The following is a 20,679-nucleotide window of genomic DNA, read 5'->3' as shown; positions in this document are numbered from 1 at the left end:
GATCGGTCTGGAGTTACTGAAGAAAATCCCAATAACCTTTAAAAATGTAACAAGTTCATATAGAGGTTAAATACATCTTCAATTGACGTACGATCTTACGCAGACCGCATATAGCAACATCTTCGGTGGCTTAAAGACATTTCTATAAATCTGTATATAAATATTAAATGTATCTTAGTGGACATACCCCACTCGCATATTATATTGTCACCACCACCGAGCGTATCATATTCATATACCCTTATATTCTCTAATTCGCATATCCTCTAGACTCTTCACCAACAACAAACAACAACAAAAAAGCTTGAAGAAATAAAAAAAATGATAAGTGAAGAATGTACTCCAAGTTCGTCATGGTGGGAAGATGTTCAACATCATCACAATGATCATGCAAGCTCCATTTCAACTTCTTTTTACCAGAAGAATAGTAACGGTAACAATACTAATAACTCAAACGCAAACGCAAGTTGTGAAGGAGACAATCTCTCGATCTCAACGGCAAACACTTCAAATCGTTTTGACCTAACAGCTGAGTCATCCAGTCGTCACTCTCTCTCGGCTCCGGATCACCCTGCTTCCACCTCCCATGAGTTGCTCCGAGACCACGTCGTCTCTTCTAATAATCATCTATGGAATCTTGCCTACTTGTAAGTATTCATACGTTTATTTGTCTCTCTACGTACGTATTATGCCTCTTTTAGTTATGTGTTCGTACTTGCAGTTACCCAACGGTTCTGTAGATTCAAAATTTAGTTTAATTTTTAGTTCTACGCTCCACTCCATCATGATATCGTCTACTTGGTAGTGCCATTTTTTTTTTTGAACAAAGGTAGTGCCATTTTTTAATATAAGATACTTTTATTTTTAAAAACGAATGCTTTCAAACCTGAAAAACAAAATAAAAGAACATTAGAAACAAAAGAGAGGTCTAAAAGTTGGTTTACAAAAGTAAGTTAGTAGCTCTTTTGAATTATTGTTCCCCAACAAATGATTTAACATTTGATTGGTGAGGGTATGCCCATTATTTTGCACTTATGATTCATCTTTTATTATTGGCCACTCGAATATGTAGCTTAGTATTATTAAATAAAAAAGGTTGGAGTTATTGTAATTATTTGTATTTACTTGAACAGAAACGTAAACGCAACTGAACATTATCATTTCGTGTATATGCTTACAAATTCCTAGAAATACTCTAAAACATTAAAATGTAGTGTTCCTTATTTTGAAAGTAAAAACAATATAGGCGTAGCATATAAACTACACATAAATTCATAAATAATTCTGTTTTAAAACGTTCGAGCTCATATTTACCTAAGTTTTGTAATTTATACATACATATGCATTGATGATTTATGATGATTATAAATGTACAGACCTAGTAGAAGCTTAGGAGATCAAATGATGGATCATCATCATCATAATAATCACATAACATCTTCAAGAAATAATTCATCAACAACATCAGAATTACCTTTTGGGCCAGTCTGCGATAACGCTAACGGTTGGATCTACGACACAAACCAAGTAAGGTACGATCAAAGTACTGATCAAAGGCTGTCAAAGTTGACGGATCTCGTAGGCAAACACTGGTCGCTTGCGCCACCGAGTACTCCCGACATGAACCATAACCTTCATCATCACTTTGATCAGACAAGCGACGATGTTTCTATGTACAGACAAGAGTTGGAAGTGAAAAATGAGGAGGATCTTTGTTACAATAATGGATTAAATGGTGGTGCTTCGTTGTTTCATGATGCTATAGAAAGTTCAAGAAGTTTCCTTGATATAAGGTTAAGCAGGCCATTAACGGATATTAATCCGTCATTTAAGCCATCCTTTAAAGCCTTAAGCTTATCTGAATTTAGCAAGAAAGAGCATCAAACGGCATCACTGGTACGCGTACAATAATAACTATGTTTATATCATCAAATACTATGTAATTTTCTTCCCTGATTTCTGTCATTATCAATAGCGTATTTAATTATAACTAGTTCGCTTAAACGTTAATTAGAGTTTACAATAAATGGACTTATTAATGTTTTGATATCTCCTTTGCAGCTTTAAGCTTGGTGACGGATGTTAGTATATGGATGTGAAAATTTATTCATAGAATTTTGATGGCAAAACCTATTATTACATTTAGTAAATTTTATAATATATTTACTGAAACAAAATTTGATATTAAGAATACCTGATTATTTAAAAAGAAAAAATGCTCTTTCTTTTCCAAAATGTTAGATGGTTTAGTAAGTTTTCCTTTACTTCATTTATAAGATGTTTTACAAGTTCTATGCAGATTTTAATAGTATTTAATACTTTTAACTGTTCAACTGTACTGTTGTATGATTATAAGAAATGTATTTCTAATTAGTTTAAGTACGTTTATTTTTATTTAAGAAGTAGCTTTTAGTACGGTATTATCTATAACAACTTATATTTGGAGGGCATATTACTGAACTTTAGAAATAATTTCTTAACATAAATTTTGTGGTATTTGGATATTATTTTCTTAATTTATCCTTTTCTGTTATCTGTATGCTTTCATTAGTTTAGGAGTCAAATTCACCATAAGAGTTCATTCCTCGCATATTTCATTCAGTACTACATATTAGTCGAACATTTCGTTATTCTACCACATGCACTATGCTAAATTGCCAATTAGAGTTTATGCATCTAAAGCTAACCACGAATTTGGAAGCTATTCTCGCAGGCGACTGTGAGGTTGGGATCAACAAACGCCGGGAAGAAGAAAAGATGTGATGAAATCTCCGATGAGGTCTCTAAAAAGGCCAAGTGCGGCCGCGACTCCACACTCTCGCCGGATAAGGTAATCCTTACAGAATATAGTTATGGTTGTGGGTGCACCCAAAATATGTATGTATATAAATATTTATAAAGCAAAAATCTTTATAAAGCAAAAAGATAGTTAGTTTTCTTTGCGTTAATGCTGATGAATGAATGAAATCTTACATTGGTAGTTGGAGAAATAATTAATTAACATATGAAGGATATGAGCCAATCCATTTATCAATTGATTTTAAGTTAACTAGTATATAACAAGTGAATCTTAATTATGTCAAGAGTAAAACTATATTTTCTCAAAAAAAAAGAAGAGTAAAACTATACGGAAAATGTGGTTTTGAATGAAATTAATATTGGTTTAAATAAATATTTTTATTGATAAAGGGTTTAAATGGATATACAAAAAGGAGGTTACTTTACATTACTTAAAAAAATAAATGGCAGGATTTACCGAAAGCCAAGCTTCGAGACAAGATCACGACTCTACAGCAAATTGTGTCTCCCTTTGGAAAGGTACTACAAAAAGGGATAGTATTCAATTTTTGTTTTTAGATTTCATTTTTGCTCCTTAGTTTAACGTTCCTTTTTTTGACACATGAAGAAAAAAATAATATTTGTTTTGAAAATCATTCAGACAGATACTGCTTCTGTGCTTCAGGAGGCCATCACTTATATAAATTTTTATCAAGAGCAAGTAAAGGTAGGTAAAATGTATACACGTAGGAAAATAATGATTGTTGTTTGCACCGAAAAAAAGAATTGTTGCATGCACATGCAAGCCCTTAATTGATTATCTTAATCGATAATTTGGTTGCCCTTTGTACGATCATGCAGCTGCTAAGCACTCCTTATATGAAGAACTCATCAATTAAGGTACGTAACGTTTTCAGGAAAAATAGGTGTGGATCTTTTAAATATGTTTCTCATCAATAGATATTTTGCCAATTACATCTTAAATAAGGAAATACGTTATGCTGGTCAATTATAATTGTATATGTATGGTTTTAGGATCCATGGGGAGGATGGGACAGAGAAGAGCACAACAAAAGAGGACCGAAACATCTAGACCTAAAGAGTAGAGGCCTTTGTTTGGTTCCTATTTCTTGCACCCCAGTTGCCTACCACGATAACAGTGCAACTGACTACTGGAGCCCCTCGTATAGAGGTTCTTTGTATCGCTGATTATGAACACAATCAACTGGCATGTGAAGAAAGACCGACTGGATAAGCGATAAACCTTTGATTTTGCAGTGGAGCGAGCAGTAGAAAAAAAAGAACACTATATGTATATATATACTATACATATTAATCACTGTGGCCGTAGTTATATATGATTTGCAGATGTTCCGGTTAACCGGTCCTTAAACATGTATTATAGCCTTATATAATACAATAATATTGTGGTTTGATTTAGATAATATACAATGCAATACAAGATTAGTTTACTTGTGCATTTTTTTTTTGCTAAATTTACTTATGCATATTCCTTGAATTCCACCATTTAACGGAGAGCTAGCCATTTGACGTAGGACTGTCCAATATGTGTGCGGTCTTATTTTCATTTTTTATAGTTCTGATTTCAACCTGGAATCAGTTTGATTTCGTTACCAAAACTTATCTTTAAATCTAAAAGAGTTTGGATACTTGTTTCTTAAATAGAATTATTTAAATATAAAAAACCAAAATTGTTGTTCGCTATGCATCATTTTATATGGCTTCTATTTGGTTTGGAACAGTTGGGCCAAATTAGATGTCACAATATAGTAAATGTCTTAAAATGGGCTTAAAATGATTAAGACATGGTTTATTATTCCTCTCCTTTACCACTCTTAGGATAATCGCTACACTGTGTAAATTTCCTCTGAGCCATATTACTCGTAACTGCTAGGCCATTGATTAAGCTTTTCCTTAAAAAAAACTGATTTGTGGTAAGATATTGACATTCTACAGCTGTTAAGCTAGAAAGCTCAAGTGAGGGTTAATTAACCATTTCATGACGATTTTAAAAAATGGACAAAAGGTGGTCAGGAATTATTGACGAACCGAACTGGTGACAAAAATGGTCAGTAATTTGTGACCAAGTCTTGACCAATTTATTATCGTCATAAAAATGGTCAGAAATGGATCGAGAAGTGGTCAGATTTTTCTATAATATTTAACCATTTCTTTCAGTTTGTATCGTGGTAAGTGAATGGTCAATAATATCAATTGCTTTCGTTTTAAACGATGTCGTATAGTGAGCTTGCTTGATAAATTCTGATATCTTTAACCTAATATATTTTTCTTCTTCCTCACTTCCAGCGGCGCATATCTCCCTATCGAGAAGATTATCAAATGATGGTTACTGGAGAGCAATTTTGGTAAATGTTTCTTTTATATATTTGGATGATTTTCAATGACAGCTTTGTAAATGATTTTCTTAATAAACTTGCGTAAAGTTAAGACTGATTTATTTCTTACACATCAAAGAGATCAACACTCTAGTTTTCATGGTAAGTTTTTTTTTTCATGGTAAGTTAGCTTTCATTGTTAATTGTTTTTTGTTCTTTCTTATATGTTTCTCGTTTTATAGGAAAGTCGTGCAATTAAAGGTAACAGTTTTGGATTTGCAAGATTGCCAGACCCAGGAAAACTACCTTCTTCAGCTAGTTTCATGTCTACTTCGGACCAAGCAGAACACAAATGAAAAGAGAGCTAACTTACCATGTAGATGAGCAAATTTCCAGAATTACTTGTTGAAGAAGAAGACGCCACTGAAAAATAGTTCTGTAATAGTTATTTTGCTTGCATTTTTGTGGTTAAAAATTCAGTAACGAGCAATTCTAGCTTTCTTATAATTTTTTTTTAACTTTATGTAAGTATGCTAAGACAATTTCAATGTTAATTATTTAGGTTTCAACTTTAAAATTTATTTGATTAGTCATTTATATTTTAAATACAATTTTACTTATTAATAAAATTTAAATAAATAATTAGATAAATTTATTAATAAGTGGTCACAAATTCGTCAAGCAGTCGTTAGGAGCTATTGACCATTTTCTGATGACATTACTGACGATATTCCTAACCATATATGTGGTCACAAATTATTGACCACTTTCTGATCAAAACATATTTCTGACGGACGATTTTTGACGACTAAAAATGGTTAGAAATTGGACAGAAAGACCCGTTTCTGACCAAGTTCTGTCGGATATAGTCGTTAAAATTTGAACTATTTCTTGTAGTGTAAGGACATTCTTGTTAATTTCGTCGCTCCTTTAACTTTATATAGCAGGCCAAACTCAATAACCTAACTTAACTTTTTTTAATGTTAAATTTAATTCAAAGAAAAAAAAACTTGTTACGTCAACTGTTACTTTTCTAACAATTAATCAAAATTTATCTTCCCCCTTTTCTATCAAAACTCAAAAATTCGAAAAAAGAATCTATCAACTTCTAACTTGAGTTGCTTCTCTTGTGCCAAACCAATAAGACATCCCTACCTCCAAATCTTTTATCTCCTTTTATCTGAATAAGTGTGAGAAACATGTAAATTGTATTCTATTGAATTTGGCTAAAACTGTCAAATGAGTCATTCAGAGACCAATTAAACCATTTCAATTTTGGAAAGTAATGGACGTCAAAACTAATAATGACCATGTTCAAATGAACGAGTTCATAGACATCCAATATTAAGTTTTTCTTTGTAAATTATTTATTTATATTTTGTTTAATTTATATGTTTCATATTCATATCATTCACAATGATTTTTACACTTTAAATTTATAAAATCTGTAAATTATTTATTTGTATTAATTTACATATTTGTACTCAAATTAATTTATAAATCTGAAACTATCATTTTTTTGTTAATCAAGTAATGTCTAAGTTTTCCTAACAATTTGAATCTTTATATTTGCATAAGCGTACGACCATAAAGCTACACATTGGCGACCATTATAACATTCTAACATTCTAGGTGACTCTTAGTCTTTTACACTTTAAACCTACACTTTGAAGAATCTGTGATCAAAACTTAGAAGTGACAAATATGACCACACATTCCCAAAGTGATTATGCAATCAAACTTACACATAATATTAAAATACTTTTTATAATTCAAAAAAAATATTAACACACTTTTAACATATGAAAAATTCTCACTCTCATAAAGTATCAAAGTTTCAAACATATCAAAGTCAAAAACTCACACAAGAACAAAGTCTCAAACATAAACTCAAACGTTAGAAAGTCTCAAAGAACTCTTTTCTCTTCCTAAGAGGTAAACTCAATCTCATCACCAATTTCTTGAAAGCCACACAACCAATTCTTTGCACATATCAAACCTTTAAACGTTTTTGGTTAAAATGCAGCTTCTATATTTGTTGAGAACACACAGTTACCAATACTCAAAGATGATTCCTACGCCACTGTTGTGATAAGGATATTGAGGACATCGCAAGCTATTCATGAGAACTCTTTAAAGCAGATTGGATTGTATTTCCAGTATGACACAACATCCAAACTTCTAAAGGTAACCATATCAACCACTGGCTCATCCAAGTATGTGTCTAATGGTGATTTACCACTACCAACCATCTTTTCAGAAAAGTAAGAATAAAAACCATGTAAACATCAACAAAACAATGATCAGAGTCTACAAGTATATAGGTAATAAGCAAAAAAAAAGTGTCTAAAAAGTCTACAACCCTTTAGTTTCAAGTCTGAAACAAACATGTCTACAAGTCTAGCTCATAAGCTTTGTGACTTCAGCAAATGGTTGCAATAGCTTGCAGATCAGTTCTGATCTTTCCCACTCTATCTCAGATGGAAAGCTCTTGTAGCTTCTATCAACTTCTCTAAGATTACACAAGGCATCAATAAACTCAATAGCCCTTGATAACATCAAGTGTGTGGAATTCCAGCGTGTTGTCACATCTAAAATCAGATCCGTTGCAGCTTGATTTCCAACTGTTTCCATACAGTTTTGAATCATGTTTTCTCTAGACTGAGATCCTTTCATATAGTTAAAATTGTCTCTGATCTTATCGAAAGCTCCACTAATAACAGCCAAACCATCTTGCACAATCAAATTTAAGATCACTACAAGGGAAGTGAGTAAAAATAGTGTACCAAAATAATGTTTTGTATGTGAAGGCTATCAAAGGATGTTGGCATTGATAAGTTTCATGTTTAAACACTATTTTTAGTCTAGGCGGGAAAATAATTTTACTTTCCCGCTAATTATTTAGTAAAAAAAATTAGACAACCAAATATTTCTATTTTTTCACTCATTCTTAGAATAAAATCTAAAAACGTTTTTCAGGTTTTAAATGATTAAACAAATAATAAAACTTTATCTTGTTTCTTCTGCCTCCAAACTCTATTCAGATCTAGGTTTTACACATTTTTCTCATTTTCTTTATCTTCTTCTTCTTCCTCATTTTTACTGAGTTATCTAGGTTTTCTTTATACTGTTGATTTCTTTCCCGTTCAGAATTTCAATTCAGACGTAAATCAAAAGTAAGAGAAGAGGGACGAGTATGAGAAGAAAGAGAGTAGACAGAGAAGAGATAAGTTTCAGATAATGGCAAAGAAAGTAGAAGACGTGACTGCCGGATGAAGAGGGGACGTCACTTAGAGATGGGAAGAGGAAGAAGAGGAAACGACAGACGAAGAAGCGGAGTGGTGTCAGAGATGGCTGGTGAAGAAGACGCGACGACATGAATAAGAGGACTAGGCATGGGCATCCGGGTCTTCAAGTCAGATTCGTCTTGTCGGGTCAGGATCTTTCGGGTATTGGAAATTTAGATCCATATAAGTACCTATAACTTTCCGGGTCGGTTCCGGGTAGGTCCGGGCCGGTTCATATCTGTAATTCCAATACCTGTAAAATACCATAATTTCCGGGTCCATATCGGGTCAGGTATTTAGGATCTGAAAAAGACATAACATACCCATACTTACTCAAATTTAGTCAATATTTATCATATATATCAAATTTTTTATAAAATAACTTAAATTAAACTATTAATAATTAACATAAAACATTTTTAAACTCTAAGTTTTAAATTTTAAAATTTTATATTACTTAAAAATGTTACAAAATAATAATAAATATTGTTAACATAAGATATTTAAACTAAATCATAAAATAATATAAATAAAACAGAACACAAAAAAATCATAGTTATGGATATACATGTTTTTAAGTCGGGTACGAGGGAGTTTTTATCGGGTCGGGTCCATTCGGGTTGGTTCTTTTTGGGTCCAGGTCTATTCGAGTAAAAAAAATTTAGACCCAAAAGATACTTGTAAATTTTCGGATCGGGTATTTCTAGGCCGGTTCCTATTCGGGTTTTCAGATCCAGGTTAAAATGCCCAGGCCTAGAGGAGGTGATACCTGATTCTCTTTGTATTTGTGTTCTTTGGATTTTTATCGGTGTATTTTCTTTGTTGCAGATCCATAAACTACGAAGAAGAAGATCCGGTGTGAAGACAGAAAAATAAGAATTGGATCAAAGAAACATCTCGATAGGGTAAAATGATAAGAGAGTATGAGCAAGAACTCAAGCTTTGTTGTGTTTGGCTTCGTGTGATTCTTGTTTTTCTTTCTATCGATTATATAGTTCGCGAAGCCTGGATTTCCAGGAGTACTAGAGCTTGTTAAGGAGGTGAGGAACTACTGAACTTGTATGACAATTATAGTTTTGGTTCTGGTGATTATGATTCGTTGTGAGTCTCAGTGTAAGAACAGAGGCTGCTGGTCAAAGTTGATGCAAACCTTGCAGCCGCTGGTTTATCTTTTATTTGGGTTTGGGAACTTGAGTCGGAAATCATATTTTCTTTGTTAGGCAATGTCTTAATTCCAATCTTTGTCGGCTTGCTTAATCTTGTCATGCTAAACTTGTTGATAGTGGTTAGCAATGTCAAATTGGCGGGTTATTAATAGACGGCTCATTTTCAAATTGATATGGACCGAAATGGACAAATCCATATTAGACCATAATTAAATTTTGTCCAAATAGGTGAACCCAATTACATTATGAACAACGTTGGGTTTAACCACTTGGACAATTGACGGCCCAATAAACTTAAATGTCTAGGGGAAAACACAAATAACTTTTTTTCGTCATCACCGTTTCTTCTACGATTTTCTTCGATTCTTCTTTGCAAAACAATTTTCCGCCAATAACGAAAAATGCAATTTTCCGCCAAAATCGGAAAACGCAATTTCTCGCTAAAACCGGAAAAACGCAGTTTTCCACCAAAACTGAAAAACACAGTTTTCCACCAAAACCAAAAAACATAATTTTCCGCCAAAATCGAAAACATAGTAACCTGCCAAAACTGGAAAACGCAATTTCCCGGTAAAACTGAAAAAAATACAATTTTTCGCCCAAATCGAAAAATGCAATTTCTGCCAAAACCTAAAAACCAAATTCCCGCCAAAACCGGAAAACGCAATTTCCCGCCAAGACCAAACAACGTAATTTCTCGCTAAAACCAGAAAACGCAATTTCTCGCAAAAACCAAAAAACGCAATTTCCCATAAAACTGGAAAACACATAATTTTCTGCCAAAACCAAAAACATAATTTCCCGCAAAAAATGAAAAACGCAATTTTTCGCCAAAACCGGAAAAAATACAATTTCTCGCGAAAACTGGAAAACGTAATTTCTTGTCAAAACCGAAAAACGCAGTTTCCCGCAAAAATCAAAAGAACTGAAATTATGTTTTTATATTAAATGGGCGTATGGATTCCATGGACAACCCAACAAATCATGGTCTTATTTGGTTATGGTCTTATTTGGATATGGTTCTATTTGGACTTTGACCAAAAATGTCCAACAAAAAAATGAAGCCCATTCGGACACGCCCAAACCCGCCCGGCCCGCCCAATCAACATCTCTAATAGTGGTAAATGATCAAAGGTTTTAGCTTTTGTGTAAAACAAAACTGTTTTTAAAGTTAATTGGCTTTCTTTTTTGTTGCTAGCAGATTGGTTTGGATGGTCAATGTATGCTTGATCCAAATACTAGCCGAGCTTTGAGAATATATCCTCTTGAAAAATTACAAGATGCGAAATAAGTGACTAGCTTGCCTTCTCCCCCTCTAGATTCTTGGCTTTTCAATCAGAAACACGATTGTTATCAATATCTTTTGCATGTACTGAACTGGGTTGTCCTTGCTCTTATCTTGTTGATTATAGATTTGGAGGCGTGTTGTAAGAGGTGTGCACACCCCCTTGATTTTGTTGCAACAAATTGGTCTCTTCATTGATTGTGGTAATCCTTGCCTATGGCTTTGATTCTCCAGCTCCAATTGTATAGATTCAGAGTTGTGGTTCTTCTTACTCCTTGTCTTGGGTGGACGCTAGGTCAACACATGCTCTCTTCCTCGTCTACCTAGGTTGTATCCATAAGGATTGCTCGTGGCTCCTCGCCTTTGCTGGAGCAATATAATGAGTTTCTGGCCTCAACCTTAACAAAGTCAGCTTTTGTGCATTTATCATTATTCTCCTCTTCTTTTTGTTTGCATTTCCTGTTCAGAGGATGTTTCGGTGATTCTTGGTCTATGATCTGTTTCTGTTTGAATTAAGCAAGCATTGTTGCTTTATGCTGTTTCTAGATATTGATTAACAATCAGTTTCCTTGCCTCCAAAGACTGTTGGATTTCCGGTGGCTTTTGTCTCCAGGAGTTTATGTGCAAACTCGTTGACTTTAGTTGTTCAAGATGTGTTTATCTTTGCTTTCAAAATAACAATAAATTTCCAAAGAAGTCTTCTAAATCTTAAAATTTAATTGTAACTAACAAAATAACAATAAACACTCCACTAAACATATAAAATCAAATGGTTGTCAAAAAAAACATATAAAATCAAATTATAAAATGTTTAATATATACAAAACTAAACACATATATGTCAAATTTATTTTTTATCAATGAATTTAAGATTATAAAATCTAACCATAATAATACAAACTATACAACAACACATGTTACCAACCCCTATAAAACCAAGAACAATTATAACTTACAATATATATTCACCAATCTATGTTAACCTATGTTGAAAACAATTCAATTTTAGTAGATCTAAATTTACATCATTTAGAATTCTTTATAATTACATGATTTTAACTTATTTTCCATCAAAATATTTTTTTATAAATTTTATAAACTATTTTAAGATTGAATATATGAGAAGAGAGAAGTCCTCTCATAGAAAACTTTACTAATCTGAAAAAGATTTTGCGCAGACTTATAATTGTAAAAGTGATTACATGTTTTGGTTTGGTATAAGAACATGGTTGTAAATTCAATATCTTTTAGGTTACTTTTATATTTGACTAAATTTATAATATATTTTTGCATTTAAATTCAATTTAGATACATTTTTGGAAAAATCCCTTTTAATCATTGTATCAAATGTGAAAATCTTCTAAAATATACATAACTTAACATTTATATGTAAATTTAAAACAATAAAATAAAAATACAAATCTAAAATTTAACCCTATAAATATAATTTATTGTCACTAAACCATACGCATTGTACAACATGATTACCAAACCAAATCTGTATTCTACTATTCTTTCAAATTGTTCAATAGGCATGGGCATTCGGGATCCCAATCGGGTTTCAGTTTTATTCAATTAGGTTTCGGTTTTTCGGATTTATCAAAATCAGTCTCATTCGGATTATTTTAAAGTTTGGTTCGGGACCGGTTTGGGTTCTATCGGGTTTGGGTCGGGGTTAGTAAATCTTCAAAGGTACAACCCAATGTACTTTCGGGTTCGGGTCCTAATCGGTTCTTCGATTCAAAAATATCTGATTTGTACCTACTTTGTAACCAAAATATAAGTAAAATTGGTTTATTTTTGGTTCAAATACCTAATTTGTATATTTTTGTAACCAAAACATAAGTAAAATCGATTTAAAAATAAGAAAGTAACATCAACCATGATCATTCAAAATCAAACGAAATAGAAACATATTTATTGATAAAAAGAATACCAAATAAGTGAAATCATAAAACGAAAAACCGCGACCTCGTGAAACGAGAAACATTGTTTAAGGAAAACAAAATCTAAATCTACATATTTCAAAATTCAACAGCCACATTTAACCATCAACCTTCATGTAATAGAACTACCAAATTTTATGTGATAGATAAGTATTTTAGATGTTCAATATATCTTAATGTAATTTGAATACATATTAAGAATTGAGATATGCTTGGTATAAGATCTTTCTGGAGTTTTGAATGTTCCGGGTTCTATCGGATATCCATTTAGATTCGGATTCGGTTCGGATAATATCCATAACCCAAAATACCAAAAAACAAGATCCATTCAGTATTTATATCGGGTTCGGATAGGTTTGGATTCATTTTTACCGGATCGGATTCGGTTCGGATTTTTGGGTTCGGTTTATTTGCCCAGCCCTAATTCAATCGTATTAAATTTTAAATACATACCTAAAAGTTGTTTGTATAGATGATTTATAGTATTTTTTTCAGAAAGTTAAATTTACATTTTTAAAATAAAATTCTTATATTAAACTACGAAATAGACTTATTGAAAAGTCTACTTCATATACTTTTTTTTGTCAAGTGTGAAATTTAGTAAGAAATTAATTGCAAAAGATAATTTAGTTTTTTTTTGTTTGATTATAAGTGGTAAATGTAATTTACTAACCATTGGAGTTATTTTTACATTGGATTTAATGTAAAGTCGACTTTTTACATTTTTAATTGAAATTTTGAATTATTCTTTACAAATCCACCAATACATTAACTATAAAATATGTTTTATAGGTTCTTTGTATGCGGTTGAATTTAATTTTGGAAACCGTTTGTCATTCTTTGTCAGAAAAATCAAAAATTATGGAAATTTTCATCATGCTGATTCTTCTACATTGTGGAAAGTAAATGAAGACGTAGGTGGCACAAAAAAATGAAGACGTAGGCAAATGACTCAACGTGCCTTATCGTAAAACTTTTGCTGATATTCAAAAAGAATATGAGATATCTACGTAGTAAGAATTTTTTTTTTCTTTTTCTTTTTCGTAGTGAGAAATTTAGTGCAAATAATATACAAGCATGGTCACAATCATTTACAGCGAAATCATGATTTAGCATCACTCCAAATTTATCAAACCCATATTTATATCTTACAACCAACTTATGATATATCATATAAATGTTAAATGTAGTACTCCAAATTTATATCCTCAACACTTTTAAGATATGGACATGGAGTGATAAATTGAGTAATTATGCTATTAAAGATCATTAAGTGATATGACTTATAAGTAAATGATGTAAAAGATTTACCAAATGTGAATTCTAAAACGTGTTTTACCAAATAGAGCTCTTTTTCTTTTTGGATAGATTGAAGGGAGGAAAACATGAGTCACACATCAGGAAAAGGTAAATTAACCTTGAGAGGTTTCTCTAAACAAATTAATCCTCTGGGACGTTTGTCTTTTCACTAAATTGCATATCCTAATTAATGCACACACGCAAATAAATCAAGAGATATTAAGTACATCCGTAATTTTTATAGTAGTTAAAAGAAATTTGCCAAAGAAAGGAGATAACTTCCTCGTGAAGATCTCAGTCCAATAACATTTTTATTCCATGTGAGGGTACTCAAAAACTTGGAAGTTCAGAATTCAGATTGAGTCACTGTGTTTTCTGCCCAATGGAAAATTCTGATTAAACTTTTAAATCTTGTTACTTCCCATTTGATTATCACACTTTGTCACACAAGTCTTATCTTTTCTTTCTTAAAATATGCATCCTTTCGCCATTGGAGAAAAGATCTGATCTTTCTTGGAACACTTCGTTTTATCAATTAAAAAAAAACATTCTCTCTCCATCCCCCCCCACCCCCCCACCCAGCAATCCACTCATGATATAAATACTCTCTTCACACACTCTTCAAAGTAAAGAAAAACCAAACAAAACCCAAAGCTCGCAGTCAAATTCTCAATCTCGTAGTGTTTTTATCTTCTTCTAGAGAATAGGGTTTAGAAATTGAGTAATTTCTCCATCTGGTTCTTTGTCAGATAAATCGAAAATGGTGAGAGGAGATCATGAGGAGGAGAGGATGGTGGCGGCCACGAAACCTGCATGGCTTGAAGGATTAATGTCGGAAACTTTCTTCTCGAGCTGTGGGATCCACGAGAGTCGCCGTAAAAGGGAGAAGAACGTGTTTTGCTTGCTCTGTTGTCTTAGTGTTTGTCCTCACTGCCTCCCTTCCCATCGCCCTCATCCTCTTCTTCAGGTAAAGAATTTTTCATGAGATATTTACAGAATGTTCAAAAATAATATGTTCATTGGTATATATAGAAATTGACAAATTACGCTATGCATCGAGTACTTATGCGATATTTCAGAAGTTATATTTATTTGTTTCTTCGATAATTTTTTTTGATCCGTGGTGATTTTTTGGGAGAACTATGGATGACCCATGACTTGATTCCGTCGAGATTTCAATACCCAGGTTTCTGATTGTTGCGATTTTTAACTATGATAAAATTTATACGTACATTTATACAAACAAGAACCACTGTGTACGTATGTTTTTCTGGTACTCGATTTCTCAAGACAATTCTATCTCTCTCACATGAGAATTTTTGGATTGTCGCAAAGCCTATACTTTTTTTGTAAAACTTTATCAAATTTTCAATCAATTTTATTAAAACCTGTTGATATAGGTGTTCTATAACTATTTTAATACTCCCTCCGTTTCATATTAAGTGTCGTTGTAGAGATTTTTTTCGTTGCAAAATAAGTGTCGTTTTAGCATTTCAATGCAAAATTTATTAACATTATTCTGCATTTTATTTTTCTATTGGTTGAAATGTATGGGTAATGATGTTTTTGTATAGAAAATATGTAAAATTTAATGATTTCTTAATCCGTGTGCACAACTCTAAAATGACATTTATTAAGAAACAGAGGGAGTACAATTATTAAAACTTTTAACTATTCATTTAAAAATATTATACAAAAGGAAATATAAATATAACTAAAACACAAATATAAAAACTAAGTTTCTAAAAAATGTAAAACAAAAAATATATTCACCATTCTAAGGACAGATCATAATCTAGTTAAAGCATTAAATGAGTCAAAAAATTTTTTTTTTTGTAAAACTCTTATTTTAAAAAACTTGTCTCGGTAACTTTCTCTGAATTTTCCCAATTCCGAAACCAAAATTTTGGTGTTTTATTTCTCCGGGTAATTAATATGAGTTACTTCAATTCACATGCACATATCTATGCTTTAATAATAACACTCCAACATCTTTTCAGATTTTTTAAATGCAAATAATAGACCTTTTAGAAATGGGAATTTTACTATGACAAGTCTTTTTAATAGTTAAATGGAGCTTTCATTATCCTAAACTTTTTCTTCTCCCCCAAAAACTATCTTCCAAAAAAGACCTCGAGTCATCTTCCTATATTTCTCTGCATTTTCAATATCTTACTCTAATTGAGCTTTTCAAAATCTTACTCTAATTGAGCTTTAGATTTGACTCAGTTACTTTAAACACGTGATCATTTCTCTAATTACGTTGATAAACTATAGAGGTTTGATAGCAAAGTCCTTAATGTAAACATTACTATATCATGTATGTATATATCATTGATAGTATTGGACTTGAATTGTCTATTGTTTGGATTTGGTTTCTTTCTATATATAGTATGCGTCTTTTCTTCTGTTATATTTATTCTTCTCTTTTCAAAACTGCTTGGTTCATTTAAATTTATTGTCTCAACTTCTCTTGAGCTGTTGCTTTCAAACAACATCAAAACTTTGACCAAATTCCTTTTCCTTCACTTACATCTACTGCTTTCCACAGTCTTTTTATATAAGTAGTAATTTAAAATTCATTTCCACTGTTCCCCATAACAATTATTGGTGCAAATCCAAAATCTAATTATAATACTTATGAAATGTTATTTATTCTTGGTAGTTACCATGCTGTGTGCTTTAGGGAAGTAGAGAAAGTTTTTTCAGTAATTATAGTTTTACCCGCATTAGAATATATTCTACCAATGAGCCCTTGGTTTGTGAATTGGCAGGTGAGACGATACGTGTACCAAGACGTCGTTCGGCTGAGTGATCTTGAGAAGCTCATAGATTGTTCATATATTCAGGCGAATTATCCTCTCAGAATTTCATTTTATATAGCTGAAAAGTTTGTTACTAATTAATTTTTTTTTTGTCGACTACTAATTAATTAAAACTTTTTCTTTTATGTTCAGCCATATACAATCAATGGTGCCAAAGTGATATTCATAAACCAAAGACCACAATCAAGAGTTAAGGTCACTTCAAATGTTTGCTTTACCTGTGATAGAATCCTCCAGGAACCATTCCACTTTTGTTCCCTCTCTTGCAAGGTAACTGCAATTAATGAACATATTCCTTTTGGAACGATCTTACTTTTGATTGTTTGAACCCTAAGAAAATAACTTCAGACTTCTAATTTGTACTAATAATAATATATTCCTGACTAGTTAAAAATCATGGAGTTTTAGTTATAACAAAATAGTTGGCATAGTCGACCCATTAATCCATGAGATTCACTTGTTTATTGTTTTTATTCTAACAAAATTTTAAAACAATATTAGAATAGAGTAATTGCTTCAACTTTTAACCAGATGGCAGATAGTTGTTTTTGTTTACCAAATCGTTTCTCTAAAGATGAAAAAATAATATTTCCATTCTATATAATCATGTTATATTTTCCTTGGATTATGTGTTATTAATTTGTTTAATTCTATGTGAAAGTACAAAGTAGGCACTTCCCTAGGTGTATGACCTATCATATCCAATATAAGACTTATCTTATTATGTTACCTTATTACTGAGGAAAAACATAAAAATATGTGTAGGTGGATTACTTAGTATATCAAGGAGGTGATTTATCAAGTATTCTCTATAAAATCGATGAATCAGATTTCACATTTTCAAGTTTGCGAATAGACGGACACGATCAGCTCGGAGAGATATCAACAATGGAGGACGAGACAGACAATATTGTGGTAATCTCAGATCAATCGGAGCAAGTTAGCAATAGTAGTAAGGATAAAAGGAAGAAGAAGAAAGAGAGCAAATACTTGCCTGGGATGGTTCTTCCAACTGGTAGCAGAAGAAAAGGTGCTCCTCATAGGGCTCCCTTTTCATAATTTATTTAAAACAAAAAAATCATAGGCAAACAAATTATCTTTATAATATAAGCATTATATGCACGTCAACAAAAAAAGCATTATATGTACAAATAATTAAATATATGTGTATCGTGTTTTATGAATTTATCCCTTAAATGTGTTTACGTTTTTCCTTATCATTGATTTTTTTTCTTTTTTTTTTCTTGTGCTAATGTAAAATGAGTTTTTACGTTTATGTGTATATATTAGTGACCCCTTCATGAATAAATAATGTGTTCATCATTCGGTATTTTTAAAGTATATAGTGATTTTAAATTGGAGTATTAAAAAGTGGACTTGTCGTTAGTGTATTTTCATTGGGAGATGGAACCAACGACGACAGGTTTTCACAGGGACAGCTGAAGTGTTTCAATTGCGTAATGAATAAGTTGAAGTTAAATTTAGTAAATTTAATGTATATTATTTTTTATAAAATTGCTCCATTTCAAATGATTTATTATATGATATGAGTTAGTCAAACTTTTAAATATGAGGCAATGTATTTATGAAATCAAATATATATATATATACATAATGCTTTAATAAAAAAATTAAAATAATGTATTTTTTGTAATATAGTAAATTTTTTGTAACTTTCCTTTCATCGTTAGATTGGATATATGTGTTATTTTTCTTATCTTCATTAGATTAAAAAAAAAAAAAAATAACGTATTTATTCTATGTACCTTTTTGTTCAAGTAGGCACGGTGTATGAAAATTGTTATTTCAAAAAATTTAGCTGTTGATTTTGTTATAACAGATTTTGATTCCAACGATAGATGAGCTTGATTTCTTGAGTCCCTACATCTGAATAGACAGCAGCTATTGTAAAAAAGGGAACGGATCCGTGGTTCTGTTCTGCATGCTGTGGGAAGCTCTGGTTGGAAGCGGCAACTTTGCTTTATTTGCAATTTAGGTTTCTCTGCTTTTAGTTGTTCTTTAGTTCAACCCAAATCTTTTTTTTTTCCGTCAAGGGATTATATTAAATAAAACAACGGGCCAAGCCCAATTACACATACAAATCCATACAAAAAGCCCAAACAAAACAAGGCCCAATACAAAACAAGGGAAACGATCCAAACCAAACTAAATCGGTGGGTCTGAAAACCAATCAGACTAAACCAGCCGATTCCGCAAATCAAACCGTCGAGGAGAACTGGACGCTTGTAAGGATCTGGGTCTTCAGAGCGACACGCGTCGCTTCTATCTCCACTCGACCGACAGTTCTTGGAATTGTCGCCGGAACTACTCCACCGCCCACTTCGTCCCGTCGGAGCTCAAGAACCGAGACGCCTCCGACGGACCCAACCACTTTTCTTCCGGGCTTCATCGTCGTTTCCCAGAGAGCTTCATCGCACAAACGAAAGCTTCATCCGAGCAAACACCCGATGACCCCATCCACAAACGAACCGAGAACCACTCAAACCAGAGAACAGAGACGGCCATCAACGCCCTCCACATAGGTCCAACAAAGACATGACCAGCTAGAACCGACAGCGCAAGGACTGAAGAAGCCTTACCCTTCGGTGACAAAACCGACGAAGGCGGAGCTGAAGAAAAACACCGTCTTCCAGGCACGAGAACCGACGAAGACGAAGCTATAGAAGCCTCCGTCTCTCGGAGACAAAAAACACCTAAAAACAGACGAAGAGCTTAACAGCGAACAAACCACCGCACCGCGCCTTTACTCCAGTTTCAGAAGCGCCAAGACGGCCGATTCCAGAGCTCAGACAAGGCGGAGAGAAGGAGGAGCGCGATAGAAGCGAAGACCAAGACTTGTGCGGTCACCGAAAGGAGCTCCGGCGATGGCACGCACGCTCATGCGCTGGCCGGTCGCCGGACCCAAATTTTTAGATCTACTTTTTCTCTCACTTCTCTCTCTTGCATATTCAACCCAAATCTTTATTTTGCAGATATATTCTCTTAAATTTAATCCCAAATTTATAAATGTGCATTCCAAACACTGCCAAACGCAAATGAAAATGTAGTTACCTAAATGCACATCTATATGATTTAAATTAAGATGCTAAAAATCACTAAAATCATGAGGTATCAGTTTTTTTAAAATCTTTTGTTAATGAAATGCTATTTTGCACAGAAACGTACCACCAACTGTATTTTTTTATTACTCATAAATAAATTTATGTATAAGAATGAAATTAATGTTAGTACTTATTTATATATACACACACATATATATAGATTATTGGGGAAACTACGAGAGGCTTAATTATTTTTAGAGTTGTATAGTTTTTTTTGAATAACAGAGAGTTTATAGAGCATGAGCATTGGTTGTGTTCTCAACACATGCTCTTCCCACAAATATAATAAAATAATGAAAAAAGAAGAAAAAGAATAGCAAATGAAGTAGAGATGAGCATCCTTAATACATATATATGCATATAATATATATATATATATGTATATAATATATATATATATATATATATATATATTAAGGACTTTTGCAATAAGGACGCTGAGAGACATGCTATTGGATGATAACACAATACTTTATTTGAGAATTTTCTTTGAAGTGTTGTTAAATTCTTGTTTGTGTGCATTTTTCTTTGTTGACAAGAAAAAGTCAGCATTGTTCTTTAAATTTATCAAAAAATAAAATAAACTAAATTAATGTAATATTATAAAAGACTCT

General features: G+C 32.4%; 2 protein-coding genes and 2 long non-coding RNA genes across 10 annotated transcripts; all 4 read left to right on the top strand.

Moving 5' to 3' along the window:
• Positions 1-230: 230 nt before the first annotated feature.
• Positions 231-4,258, top strand: LOC108829884 (transcription factor bHLH111). The gene is made up of 7 exons (XM_018603472.2): positions 231-647; positions 1,377-1,896; positions 2,714-2,830; positions 3,250-3,318; positions 3,440-3,505; positions 3,640-3,678; positions 3,814-4,258. Exons 1-7 carry the CDS (start codon positions 322-324, stop codon positions 3,985-3,987), a joined length of 1,311 nt encoding a protein of 436 aa, XP_018458974.2. The 5' UTR covers positions 231-321; the 3' UTR covers positions 3,988-4,258.
• Positions 4,259-4,982: 724 nt separating this feature from the next.
• Positions 4,983-5,716, top strand: LOC108829893 (uncharacterized). The gene is made up of 2 exons (XR_001946092.2): positions 4,983-5,297; positions 5,378-5,716. It is a non-coding gene; the product is annotated as an uncharacterized LOC108829893 (long non-coding RNA).
• A 2,407-nt stretch (positions 5,717-8,123) lies between these two features.
• On the top strand, positions 8,124-11,436 carry LOC108829892 (uncharacterized). Of its 6 annotated transcripts, XR_008934320.1 has the most exons (5): positions 8,124-8,584; positions 9,251-9,462; positions 10,790-10,879; positions 11,001-11,076; positions 11,169-11,436. It is a non-coding gene; the product is annotated as an uncharacterized LOC108829892 (long non-coding RNA). The 6 variants fall into 6 exon arrangements; XR_001946091.2 differs by having other exon boundaries at positions 8,126-8,569; positions 11,001-11,436; XR_008934318.1 differs by having other exon boundaries at positions 8,127-8,584; positions 11,001-11,436.
• A 3,267-nt stretch (positions 11,437-14,703) lies between these two features.
• On the top strand, positions 14,704-19,006 carry LOC108829895 (protein RGF1 INDUCIBLE TRANSCRIPTION FACTOR 1). 2 transcript variants are annotated; one of them, XM_018603487.2, is made up of 5 exons: positions 14,704-15,085; positions 16,893-16,967; positions 17,076-17,213; positions 17,709-17,973; positions 18,784-19,006. In XM_018603487.2, the coding sequence occupies exons 1-5, from the start codon at positions 14,879-14,881 to the stop codon at positions 18,804-18,806; spliced, it is 708 nt and encodes a 235-aa protein (XP_018458989.1). In that variant the 5' UTR covers positions 14,704-14,878; the 3' UTR covers positions 18,807-19,006. The 2 variants fall into 2 exon arrangements, with proteins under 2 accessions (XP_018458989.1, XP_056866361.1); XM_057010381.1 differs by lacking the exon at positions 18,784-19,006 and having other exon boundaries at positions 17,709-18,231.
• The last annotated feature ends 1,673 nt before the right edge of the window (positions 19,007-20,679 follow it).

This window comes from Raphanus sativus, chromosome 1, assembly GCF_000801105.2.
Source record: "Raphanus sativus cultivar WK10039 chromosome 1, ASM80110v3, whole genome shotgun sequence".
Lineage (NCBI taxonomy): Eukaryota > Viridiplantae > Streptophyta > Magnoliopsida > Brassicales > Brassicaceae > Raphanus > Raphanus sativus.
This window is presented reverse-complemented; position numbering and strand designations above follow the sequence as displayed.